Consider the following 12,451-nt stretch of genomic DNA (forward strand, 5'->3'; position numbering starts at 1 on the left):
TTCAGGGATTAAATACTTCTTTGTTTAATAACCTAATAATTTGGGCTAGTTTCATGCTGGACTGTTGGAAAGTTCACTGGCTGGAGTCGTCAGCCAGGCCTCATGTAAACGGCTTCCCCAGCTCTCAGCCAAATGAGTTGTCCTCATCTTTGGGTCCCCCGGCGGGTGGCTCTTGGCACAACCTTCTTCTGCAGGGCTTTGTTGTTCATACGTGTGCCTGAGGCTTTACGCTCCATAGGCTTCCTCACCACTTCTTGTTTGAGCTGGAAATGCACCTGGAGAAAGAACAAAGATAATTGCACTGTGTGCGTGCTCTGCTGGCTCAGGGGTCTGCGGGACCTGCCTCTGCTGCTTGCCTTAGAAGCTGACTCTGGGGCCAAGTCAAACAATAAGGGGTCTCAACCGTTGTTAAGGGAACTCAGTTCTTAAAGCAGCTGTAAACTTCTTTCCTCCTGTGGAAAATGTACTGTCAATGAACTATGTTTCTTGTAGTTCAGAGAGTTGCTCCTGTGGCAATGTGATGTCCTAGGGTGGTTTGGAAGAGGACCTGTGAAAAGCAAGGGACTGAGCTATGTTCTTTCTTCTCCTTTTCTCACCAGAGTAGAGACATAGCACTGCTTTGCGTCTCTGTGAATATTTAATACACAGGATGGTTTAGGACAGACAGTTCTTTTTCAACTGCATCTTGTTAGCTTAATCTGCCTTTCAGCAATCAGTGCTTCCAGTGGATCCAGGCAAAAAAAATCCAGGAAAGAAACCTCCATCCGCTACCGCCACGCAAGCAGGTAAAAGAGGGAGAAGGGGACAGAGAGTGTGCAAAACACAGCATCAGCTAAATGGGGAATGGGGAGGCCATACAGAAAGGTGAAACTGGAATGGGGATGTATGGGCTTCTTGTGGGAGGGATGGGGTAAACAGTGGGTATGGGAGGTGTTGCAGAAATGGGAACAGGAGGGCTGCTGTGAGAGGAGATACACAAAAATCAGACCATCAGGGAACAAACTAGTCTTCTACAGTAACACAGTAAAAAGAAAATCTGTTCTAAAAAGGAAACCCAAAGAGCTGGGTGCTTAACCTAGCAAAACAAAGGACTGGGCTTGACAGCTCCCTATAAATACACCAGGGAATAAATACCAGGGAAGAAGAGGAGCTATTTAAAACACAACATTGGCATAAGAACAAATAGGCATAAACTGACCATAAATAAATTTAGTACGAAAATTAGAAGGTTTCTAATCCTGAGAAGAGGGCAGCTCTGGAAGAACTTCAGAGGCTGGGCAGAGTGGGATGAAGGGATGGAGGGTGGGAGAACAACCACAGTGTATTTACAGCAGAGCCTGACCAGTGAACATACAGTGAAGAAAATGATGTGCCAGGATGCCACAGATGGGGGGTTCTGCTGGTCCTCTGAGGAGCCTACATCTATGGTTCCACCATGTTCACAAGGCAACAGCAGGGGCAGGAATTACCACCCACTGTTTTTACAACCAATTTCTAGTTGTCCAGCCAGCCCTCAGAAAGACACTGTAGGAGACACACCAGTGTCAAGAGCATTTCATTTCCTGAAGGTGCTTGGCTGTTCTTTGCTGGCACTCAGTTCCCATTTGTCTTCGGTGCTCTCAGCAAAAAGAAAGGCAGACTTCAGCCTCTTGCTATGAGTTTGATAACATGTTTGGTCCCAGGCAGAATGCAGATGATAGCAGAGTGCTGAAACCCACAAAGCTGGGGGGCTAACTGAACCTCAGGGAACAGATGCTATCTCCACATCATCTCATCCTGGAGAGTGAAGAGGATGAAGGGAGAGCTAAAGAGTGGCAGTCCCAGCCAGCCAGGAGCTCTCCCCATGGCCAAGAGGCAGAAGGATACAGGAGCTGGCATGGCAGCCCAGTGCAGCTGCAAGGCCTCAGTAAGGAAAGGCACATGGCATTGTCTTCACTCTGTTCCCCCGCTATGAGCCGTGTGGAGCCTTGTCTGCCAAAACAGGTAACCTATAGCCACTGGAAATGCTCTACATCCCATCTCCTATCTCTGCTGCTCACTAGACATCCCCCACCGCATTTCTTTCTCCCTGGGGTGAAGATATTTTGAGAAACCCTTGTGACTATGCAGCCTGACTCACCAATGAAGGTGCAGCTGGGCCCACTGTTGCTGTCACCGTCAGGGGCTGGTACCCCTCTGCAGAGGCTGTGACAGTGTAAGTGCCAGGCAGCAGCAGCCGGAAATAATCCCCCATATCACCTGGAACACAAGGTAGGAAGAAAAAGCACTCAGGATGCTCAGGGAGCAAAACAAAAGACATTCCAGTGGTTCTGGCTGAGTTACTTCCTCTAGGATATGTAGCCTTCAAAACCCAGAATTGTTTTTCCCAAATCTACTGGCTACCGCAAGGCTGGATTCACATTGTTACACTGCAAGTGATGTCTCATTAGTGCCTCGGAGGAGAGCTCAGTCTGCAAGTAAAAGCCACATGAAAGGGCACTGTACAGCAGCATTGGCTGTGCCTGTGCAGGGAGGCACAAAGCTGAGCACTCACCAGTCAGATGACAGCAGACCTAAGGACAATCACAGCTCCAGTCTGACTCCTTATGCATAACACAATCTAATTGCTGCCATACACAATTTTGCCACATTTGGGTTAGCAGGTTTTCGTTGCTCATTAGCTCAGCTGTTCCCTGATAAGGGATAAGAAAGCCCCAGAAGCACTTTGACAGACTGTGCACTGGTGTGCTTAGGGACAGGAGATGGCCAACAGTGAGGTAACACCGTATTAGAGATCACTTTGGAAATCTGAGTATAATCCCATCTCTGGAACTCGATGGGTATTGCAAATTGCTTCAGGGTGGATCTGGGAGCGCAGCTTTACCACGAAAGTGGTAGATCCCTGGCACAAGACAGCAGTTAGGCTGTGAAATATCCATCCTTGGGGTCAGTAAGAATTGGCTGGTGGGAGCAGTGGCTGATCAGAGCCAATGTTGGGGACAATCTTGCTCCAGGCTGGACAGGAGACTTCAGAGGGCCCTTGGCAGCCAGCTCTTCTGCAATTTCTTCCATAGTCCCCTTTCCTATGCAAGTTGGCATAATTAAGTGCCAAATATTAGTGTTACTGAGTCACAAACCTATAGCCAGGAGGAGCTTTGATGATTCCATAATGTGACCTCTCAAGAGCTGCACTATGTAATACTATTTTCTGCAGGCAGTCTGTAATGTTCAGTCTGCTTGGAGGAGGGTGTTCATGGAAGGAGGTTAAAACTGGCCAGCAAGGGAGAAACAAACACAACTTGGATAAAGTAAAGTGGCACTTCATTCTCAGTCTAGACTTGTCTGGTGTAAACTTTCAGTCCTTCATCTTATTCTTTCTTTTTGTTCTTTGCTGTCTTCTGTTTCAGCTCTTTGCAGATACTTACAGGCTTGAGTAGATTATCCCCTCAATTGTCCCTCACAGATAAAATAGGAGCTGAGTTTCTGAAGTCCTTTACAATAACATTTGCATTCCAGTTCTTGCCTCTGTTGTTCCTAGGCTTTCCTAAGCCCTCCCTGGTGAAGGACAAGGATAAGGCATATTTCTCCCAGCTAGTGTCTTTGGGAAACAAACCATGCTGGCCTCGCATATTATAGCCGTGCCTGCTAACCTTCACCCACATACCCAGACATGTAAGGGGATTGACAACCCACCAGAGGTGATGTCATGGCTGATTCCTCGGACAGAAATCACTGCTCCTGCAATGCCGTTGTTGTTCTCATCTGACACCATCCCTTTGATGCCCTGGTGAACCTGCAGGGAGGGAGACAGACTGATGGGTCAAGGCCCCTCCTTTGCCCAAGAGGGAATTGCCGAGCAAGACAAAGCTCTGGGGACACCCCCACCTTTTCCTGTACCCTTGGTGATCCAGGTTATCCCCAGCAGAGCCAGTCTAGGACACAACAGCTTCCCCAAAGGAAGCCGCCAAGAAGAGCACCCCATAACCAACTCCCTTCCACCCCTGGTACCTACTGGTGCCCTACCACCAGGGCCCATGGGGATCTGCAGGAGAAGGGTGTAAGTCTCAGGACTGCCCCTTTACCTCTTCAATGAAAGCAACAAGGGCTTCCCGGTTGGCCATCCACTGCCGCTCCAGGTCCTCCTCAGGGGGAAATTTATTGCAGCTCAGCTCCAGGGTGATTTCAAAGCAGTTGGTGTAGAGGTAATTGAAGTCCTGCATGCCTGAAAGAGAAGAATAACCTATGGCCGGGGCAGGGCTCCCTTCCTATTCCTATGTCCCAGTCATCCTGGCCCATCTTTCTTTGACCAGAACCATCCTCACTGTCCTTCTCTGCACCACAGGCACAGCCTCCTCCCTGCATGACAGTGCAACTAGAGCCTTCTCCACCCATGCAGCCCGGCCCTTGTGGCTGCCCAACTCTCTCTTTCAGCTGGATTATTCGCCAACCTGCCTTCAGAAGCCCAGGGAGGCTGGGTACCACAGGGGCCTATATATCTTTTCCAGTTCCTTTTCAATCTTTTTTCTAGTCTTATGTGCTGACTTTTCAGATTCCTCATTGTGCCTTTTTAAATCAGATTTTTCAGGAACCAGAAGCTGCCTTCCCTTTGGTCACAGTTTTGGGTTTTGATGGAACTACACTGTAGGATTTTCAAATACACTAATAGATTAATGCTTCCTTTTTCTAGCCGCACACTGGGTGAAGGTCTCTTGGCTATTTCTGTGGCTCTTTCTCAAGCCATTTCAAGTACTCCCAAGACATTTCTTGGTCTGACATACAAACACCAGAATGGTGTCTAGTAATGGGCACAGTCCTATTGCCACAGTCCTTCCCCAAACCATCCTGTCCTGAGGTTTCTTGTCTACCCCTTCACATCTTTTTGCTGTGGGGGGTGCTCACCTGCCCAGCCCTTACCTTTGCTGAGTGAGTACCAGGATGCCCCATTCGTGATGCCATCAGCAAAGTAGTCCCCGCAGTTCCAGCCCCGGTGCATCCAGCTGTGGGCGTACGAGTAGGTCTTGGCCAGCTAGAGGGAGAGCAGCCAGTGGTCACTGTGCCCGCCCCACATGGCTGGAGAGCCTGCCTGGCTCTGGACAAAACATGCTCCCTCCTTTGCTGAGGAGCATGGGAGGGAAGTCAGACAGGAGACAGTTCCTGCATTTTACTGCCACAAAATACAACGCGAGGTGCCCAGGACGTCTACAAGATGTAGGCAGATAAAGATGGAGGAGGAAGAGCAGTAATCTGGCAAGCTGGAAGCTGGTTGATGGCACAAGTGGCTTCTGCCCTGCTTGTGCTGAGAAGAGGGGGAGCAGAGGGCACTGGACCTATGCCCCACACAGCAAATGGCACTAAAAGGGGGAAAAGATATGTGAAGAAAACTAACCAGTATCAGTCCCGGCAAATACCAGATACGTATCAGGGGAATTTGGATTAGGAAAGAGTTTGGGCAACTTCTGGTTCTAGCAACCATTTGTTTGTTGCCCTTATTAAGATTACTGCTTATTTTTAGACATGAAGGCAGGGCTAAAACTGGGCTGCTGCATCCAAAGCCAGTCCTTTGCGTAAGACACAGTTTAAGAGAGACTAGCATTTGCATTTTCTAACGCAAACTCTATATCCTTGTATTATGGTTCAGATTCCAGTGTAATACCATTCTGTCAGCAGGAAAACAGTTACTTCTCTACATTTCTGAGTCCTGAGGCCATGTGGGTATCATCAGCCTACGCCCCAGACTGCAGCCTCTTTACATCTGGGTCTGAGCGCAGCCATGATCCCAGGAGGTCCTGACAAGCCCCTGCAGATTCTGCTTCCAGAGAGGGCTGAACTCCAGCTTGGACTTATTTTTCTCATTAACTGTTCTGATGCAGACTTACTTTTTTCTTCTGCTGGGTATTTCCTAATGGAAGCAGTGACTGAAGGCATTGTTTTCTGGGATAATGAAGAAAAACCACAAGCTTCAGCTAGCACTTACGGGATCAACAACACAGACTGATGCTTTCCCTGATGTCTGCTTATGCTCCTGGAGCTGTTGCTGTTTGTTGTAGTTCTTGTTCTTCACCATCCACAAGCCCCTGCTGGGCACCCACCTCCCTTATCCTGGTCTCAGCAAGCCCCCAGCCACCTCTCTAGGAAAAAAACCCTGTGCATGCTAAGATGGTTTGGCAAAGCTGGGTGCAGCTCCCAGCTTTAGAAGAGCAAGTTGTTATTGAGGATACCAGTGGTATTTGGGTTATGGGGAACCTAAGCACAGCATGGATAAGGAGGGGGACCCTGAGGGTTAAGACTGGCCTGTCCTTGTGGTGGGACTGGCTCACAGGGTGGGACTGCCTTGACCTGTCTCCTGAGCCAGTGGTTGGCAGAAATGCTGTAGTCTGCTAATGATTATTTCCAACACGTTTCTTGGCTCAGCTCCTGCATGACGCAGTGACCAGAGCTCCCATCCAGCTCTCACTCTGCACCCTGCCAGGGAATGTCCTCACACAGTGTGGCTGTGCTCACCTTCTGAAACAACTTATCATCAGGGGTAGGTGTGTTGACTGTGCGCCGGTGGCTCCTGAACCGCTGATCCTGGGACTTGTCATAGGGGTAATTTGCCACCACTGCTCCACCGTGCAGATTGGCCGAGAGCACAAAGTTGTAGCTGCTGATCCACTGGATCACAGCCAATGTCTCTGGCTCCACCTGTAAGGAGAAGAGAGCAGGAGACAGGGAGAAGAGCTCAGTCACCTGTGTGCCAGCTGCTGCTCCATGCCAGGCTGTGGTGTGTCAGGCCCTATCCTGCAAAGTGTCTGCTGCAGCTCTTGCAGCTTCCTTTGTTCTCCACCGACTGCTCTGATACACAAAGCAGGCTCCTCCTGTGCATACCTTGCTGCAGGCTCCCCCAGCACAACCCCAAAACTTGAGGCACAGATGTTAGCCAGCATATGCCACCTCCTCTGCCCTGTGCATTGCAACCTGCTTCCCCAAGCCAGCTGTGATATCAGCCTCTCCTGGCAGAGGTGCAAGCTGTGATATGGGACCAGAACTGCATCACTGCTCTGCAGGCAGAAGGCTCAGAGAAGGAGACAAGAACTGTGCAAGCCAAAGGACGGTGTATTTGCTTGCGTGCTGAGACACACTAAGAGGATGCTGTAACCCTCATGGCAGCCCAGACTGGTACCTGGCTCTTCCAGTTGTCAGGCAGTGGGATGTGGTGATTTGGCCCGCTGATTTCCCTGCTGTAGTACATGAGTGTGTTGAGGTCAGGGAAGTTGCGGTTCAAGTCCACTCCATTGGCATTGTTCCTCCCTGTCAAGTACCCATTGCTGTCTGGGCCCTGCGGGGCAAAGGTGTATCACGGGTGAGTACAGGGTGGGTGCAGTCGGGCTGGGTGTCAGAGAAGTAGAGACTGGCCACTGTAACAGCACTTCAGTGCCTTTGAGTCACAACGTGTTATTGCTGGCAGGACAATAAAGAGTATTGGTACTGACAGGGAAAATCAATAACAATATCTTCATTTTCCAGGGTGATAGAGTAAGCCACAAGACAAATAAAAAATTTGCTTTAGCTGAAAGAGCCACATATATCTCCCTGAACTCTAGCAGCACAAAGAAATGGGTTATTATTTGGGGGGAGGACTAGGGGGCTTATTTCTCCCCCATCTCTCATGTCCCTGCCTGCTTATGACAGTGGCATTCAACTGTCACTTTCCTGGTCTAGGGCAGGGGATTTGCAGTGACCCTCCTGTGACAAATAACTTCTAAGGAGGGTAAGACAGGTATAGGAAGTCTCCTCCATCAGCTGCCAAGGTCACCTGTGGCAGGACGCACAGCAGGAGCCCTTGGAAGGGAGGTGAGAAGCAGCGACACCAGTTGAAGGGGACAAATTTGGCAGGGCATGAAGAGCAAGGATTCCGCCTCCTCCTAGCTGCAATGAGGAGGATCCCAAAGGGATTTTAAGGGCTTTCTGCCCCTACCCATCTGGGGGAGGCGATCACTGCCTGGTACCTGCTTGGCAGCCACTTCGTACCCGTCGGGATTCATGGAGGGCATGATGTGGATGCGCGTGTCATGGATGAGGCGCGTGATCCGCTCGTTGCCCCGGCGGTACTCCTCGCACAGGAACTCAGAGAGCTGCAGCAGCAGCTCACGGCCCAGCACCTCGTTCCCATGCATGTTCCCAACATACTTGAACTCTGGCTCCACTGGAGAGAGCAAGAGAGTGACACTGTCAGCCAGGGCCGGGACAGGGGGAAGGAGCAAATTCCTACCACAGGGAACCCCAGCCAAGTCCAAGGGACACCCAATAAATGGTATAAAATGACCCTTTCCCTTGAAAAATGCAAACCTCAGTGAGGGAGAGTGGTACAGTTCTCATATGGGCTCCGCTCCATTTTGCCACAGCACCCTGGAAGCAGCTCAGACTCTCCTCCAGGTTGCTTTGGGCCTTTGGAGCACACAAGAGGAGTATTTGCAGGGGGTTTGGTCTTGGGTTGGTGAAAGGCAGCACAAAAGGACCAGGGAGCACTGGCAGGATTGCCCCAGGCTTCCAGGGCCTCACAGCTCTGTGGTGGGTGGCAGTGGAGGGGACAGGCCTTTTCTCCCAGCTCTGCTCTTCTACATTTGCTCTCAGTGCCTCTCACCAGCATGGCACATTCCTGGCTCTGCACCTCTCCTTCCCCTTTACCTGCCTCCAAGGTCAAGGTTAAAGCCCTCCACACCCTCAAGGGAAAAGAGCCTGGAGAAACCCTCAGCAGCTGAGCTGAATATGGATCAAACTGTCCCTCAGGCAGCTCCAGTATGACCAAAAAGGTCTCTTACCACTGACTTTTCTAAAATAAGGTCTCAAAATACATACTTGGAGACCACAGGCAGACAGTGCCTGGAACAGGACTTGCTGCTTTGCTGAAGGAGAGGCAGGACACATGAGGGACAGGTTGCACTTTCCCAGAGGGCCTTTTAAAGCAGTTACTTGTGGGAAAATAAAATGTCACATTGCAGGCTGGAGCCAGCATTGGTAGAACGAAAGACAACAGGGGAATTCAGTTAAAAAGGGAGCCTGACTGTCACATGAAAGAGTCAGGAAAAAAAGGGGGTTGTTACAAATGTTGGCTTGCCAGATCTGGAGACTCCCATTGCGCTGCGAGCTTTCTGGCCACCAGCAGGGATCAGGGGATCAGACTCGCAGTGGCAGCATGCAGCCCTGCTGCCAGGTATGATGTCCATCAGGATCCCTGGGGTAAAAGGCATCACATTCCAGATTGTGAGCTGCTGCTTGCAAAAGCCCCTGTGCCCTTGCTGCATTAAAAAAAAAAAAAAAAAAATCTCTAATTTTAGCTAAAGATTTTGCTTTTCCATGTCTTTTGATTGCTGTGTCTCGGTTCAAGACACCAGAGGTGGGTAACATATTTTGATTTTGTTAGATTTCAGGGAGATGAGAACTGATTTAGTTAGATAATTCAGTTATTAAAAACACAGAAAAATCCTGGGCATTTGTGCAGCCTTTAAAAAAAATAAGGCTTCAGCAGGGATTCTTTGCTTTGTTCGAGTCTGCAGCAGGATTTGTCAGCCTTTTTCAGTATGCAAACTCCTAAACTTTATGTACATGGCCACACAAGCTCTAATTACTGCATGTAAGCCCATTTGAGCTTGCTTTTCAGAGTTACTTTTCATGTCCTTCAGGGAAATCCAGAGTTTCCCAAATTCTTTGTGCTACAAGCTGAAAGTGCCAGCCTGACAGTGGCCCATGCTACAAGCAGGGCCACAGGTCCATGCTGCCAGCCTGGGGCAGGGGAGATTTGAGCCATCTCCTACAGCCTTTCCAGCTGCTTTCATGTGGTTCTGCAAGTCTAAAATCTGATGGTGCACTACCAGTGCCCTTTGCTCACTCCATGCTTTGAATCAGCCCTTGATGCACTGGGGAGGTGCCCCATATGCCCTCAGAACCATGCAGGTTTCCCTGTGCTGAATAGGGCTGTCACAGAGGTAGTCAAGGTGGGAAGCCTCCCATCCCACCTCCTGGCATCCCTGAAAATGATACTCTGGGCCACAAGAGCGGAACAGTATGCCCCCAGTGCAGTGCTGCCAGGCATGGGGTGGTGCTGTGGGGTTTGTGGGGGTGCTCCACTGAGGGGGGCACGGGTTCTGCTCACCCCTGCAGCCCTGCTGGCAGTTTTCCATGTGACTAGGCTGCCTGCGCGTGTCAGCCCCTGCGTTTAGCCACATCAGCCAGGATTTGAAAAGGCAAAAGATCCTGCAGAAAGTAGGGAGAGCTCTGTCCTTATCTGCAGCTCAGGGACAAAAGGCAGGGATGTGAGGGAGCCTTGTGTGCAGCCCCCCAGCCTGGAGAGGCAGCTGTTCTCCTCAGCACCCCCGGGTCTCCTGGCTGCCTGCAAGGTCTGGCTCGGCAGCATCTCCAGGCTGCACAGGCAGCAGCTCTAGGGGCCACTGCTGCCAATGTTCCACAGGGCCACGTGGCAGCAGGTGGAGATCCCTGAGATCAGCCTGTCACTGGGTCTGCACAGCCCTCGGGGCTGGGAGGGCTGTAGAAGCCCAGCGCCCTCTCTGCCGGGGTCCCTGCTTGCTGTCCTCCTGGCTTTGCCGTCTGGGGGAGGAGCGGCCGAATACTTTCTCTCTTGTCACTACCCAGCAGCACAGGGCAGAGGGTGGGTGCTGCCTCTCCTTGCCTGAACAACACTGTTTTGGCAGGGAGAGGGTGGTAGTGCAGGTGGGGTGCTGGGATGGACTCGCCTGCGTTCTCGCATCAGTTTGAGTGGAAAACTCAGAGCTCCGTCCAAAGTACGCGCCTGGGCCACGCTGCAGCTCAGGCAGGCACAGTGCATGGCACGGTGCATGTGTGCGGGCTGGGCGTGCGCGTCCCTGGGCTGGCTGCGGGGTCCGTGCCGGAGACCGCGCTGCCTGGCACCTGGGCATTGCCAGGAGTCTTGCCTGGAAAGGGACATGCCCCCACCCAGTGCCCCAACACTGCCGCGTGGCAGGGAGCGTGGCAACGAAGCCCGTCCTGTCCGAGCCGCTGTCCCCACCCCCCCGTACTCACGGGGCTCGTGGATGCCGGGGTAGTCGCTGAACTCCAGCACGTAGAGGTGCCGGCCCTCGACGCTGCGGCCGATGCTGTAGATGCGGGTGACGTAGGGGCACTGGCTCTGCACGCGGAACAGGGCCTGCACCAGCTCCTCGTAGCGATGGTGGAGGAAGCTGAGGGCGGCCGCCCCCTCGAGCAGGAGCAGGGCTCCCACGAGGGGCCACAGCCACCGCGCCATCCTCCCGCGGCGCTGAGCGCCCGCACCAGCTCCCAGCCCCGGCTCGCTCCCAGCCGGGAGCTTAAAGTGCAAACTCCAACCAGCTCTTTCCAGCTGCCGAGTGCCAGCCCCCTGCACCTGCGGGCGGGGGGCGGCGGGGGGCGGCGGGGGGCGGCGGGAGCGGGGCGCGCCGGGGCCCCGCGGCGCAGGAATGCTCCCCCCGCCCGGCCGCCCGGCCGCCGGCGAGCCCGCTCTCCACCGGCGGAGAAGTTTCCCCCTGCTCCAGCTCACTTATTAACCGGACAGCAAACAGGCCCCCGCAGCCACGGGCTGTCACCGCAGAAGAAGCGCAGGGCTGGAAAACTGGCTGCGGAGGGCGTCGAGGCTGCCAAGCGCACGGGGAGCGGCGGGCGGGGGAAAGGAGAGGAAAGGGGGCCAGCGGGCGGGGGGTTGCCCGTCACCGAGCCCTCTCGTGGGGCAAGAGCCGAGGGGGATGGGGCGGCCTCGCTGCCCGCACCACTCCCGCAGCCCTGCCCGGCCCGTGCCTGCCCGGCGCGGGCAGTTCCCAACCACTCCTCCCCGGCGCCCGGTCCCGGCTCCGCGCTGCGCCTCTTCTCCTGCCCCATCTCCTGGGGAAGCAGAAGAGACACCACCGCAGGCTCCGCGGGTCAGTCGGCCTCTCTGCCCGGCCCGGCTCACCCGGCGATCCCTTTGCTCCCGGGATAAACAGAGGCAGGGACCGCATCGCCCTCCCCACAGCTGCCTGCCCAAACCGCCGAGCTGGGACGGTGCAGGGGGAGGGCAGAGCAGCGTGGGACGTGATGCGGGAGTTGTCTGCCCAGCAGGGACCATCACTGAGAACTCCGCTCGGAAGTCTGGTATCACCCTACCCTGCTCTGGGAGCGGGCATGAGAAAGAGCTCTGACGGGCACTGGGCAGCAAGAGGTCCCTTAACTATGTAAAGACAAATTAAAATGTCCTGCTATCTACTAACAAAGGGTTGCAAACTGTTTCTTGGACATGGGGGAAGCTGGTTCCTCTCCACCTCTCTGGCACCCTTATCCCAGTGGGCAGCAGACACCTCATGGTCCCTGCTCTCTGCCCGCTGCCAAAGGCAGCCTTGCTTTGCAGCCTTGCCCCATGAGGCTAAGACTCCAGGAGCCTAGTGGCTCTGACAGAGGTATTTACTAGGACAACCCTGACACAGAGCCCAAACATGAGCACAAACAGCTG

The 12,451-nt window shown here is 53.1% G+C and overlaps 1 protein-coding gene across 1 annotated transcript; it reads right to left on the reverse strand.

The window, feature by feature from the left end:
* Positions 1-11,383, reverse strand: CPN1 (carboxypeptidase N subunit 1). The gene is made up of 9 exons (XM_039553856.1): positions 11,017-11,383; positions 7,968-8,164; positions 7,142-7,297; positions 6,481-6,663; positions 4,894-5,005; positions 4,062-4,201; positions 3,673-3,772; positions 2,120-2,238; positions 1-275 (listed from the first exon to the last, which is right to left on the reverse strand). The coding sequence occupies exons 1-9, from the start codon at positions 11,237-11,239 to the stop codon at positions 144-146; spliced, it is 1,362 nt and encodes a 453-aa protein (XP_039409790.1). The 5' UTR covers positions 11,240-11,383; the 3' UTR covers positions 1-143.
* Positions 11,384-12,451: the final 1,068 nt, after the last annotated feature.

This window comes from Corvus cornix, chromosome 6 (assembly GCF_000738735.6).
Source record: "Corvus cornix cornix isolate S_Up_H32 chromosome 6, ASM73873v5, whole genome shotgun sequence".
NCBI classification, from domain to species: Eukaryota; Metazoa; Chordata; class Aves; order Passeriformes; family Corvidae; genus Corvus; species Corvus cornix.

Coding starts and splice junctions, on each gene's coding strand:
- CPN1 (XM_039553856.1), bottom strand. CDS start 11,239: ATGGCGCGGTGGCTGTGGCCCCTCGTGGGAGCCCTGCTCCTGCTCGAG. Junction 8,165..11,016: donor CCCCGGCATCCACGAGCCCC/GTGAGTACGGGG, acceptor TGCTCTCTCCAG/TGGAGCCAGAGTTCAAGTAT. Junction 4,202..4,893: donor CTGGTACTCACTCAGCAAAG/GTAAGGGCTGGG, acceptor CTTCTCTTTCAG/GCATGCAGGACTTCAATTAC.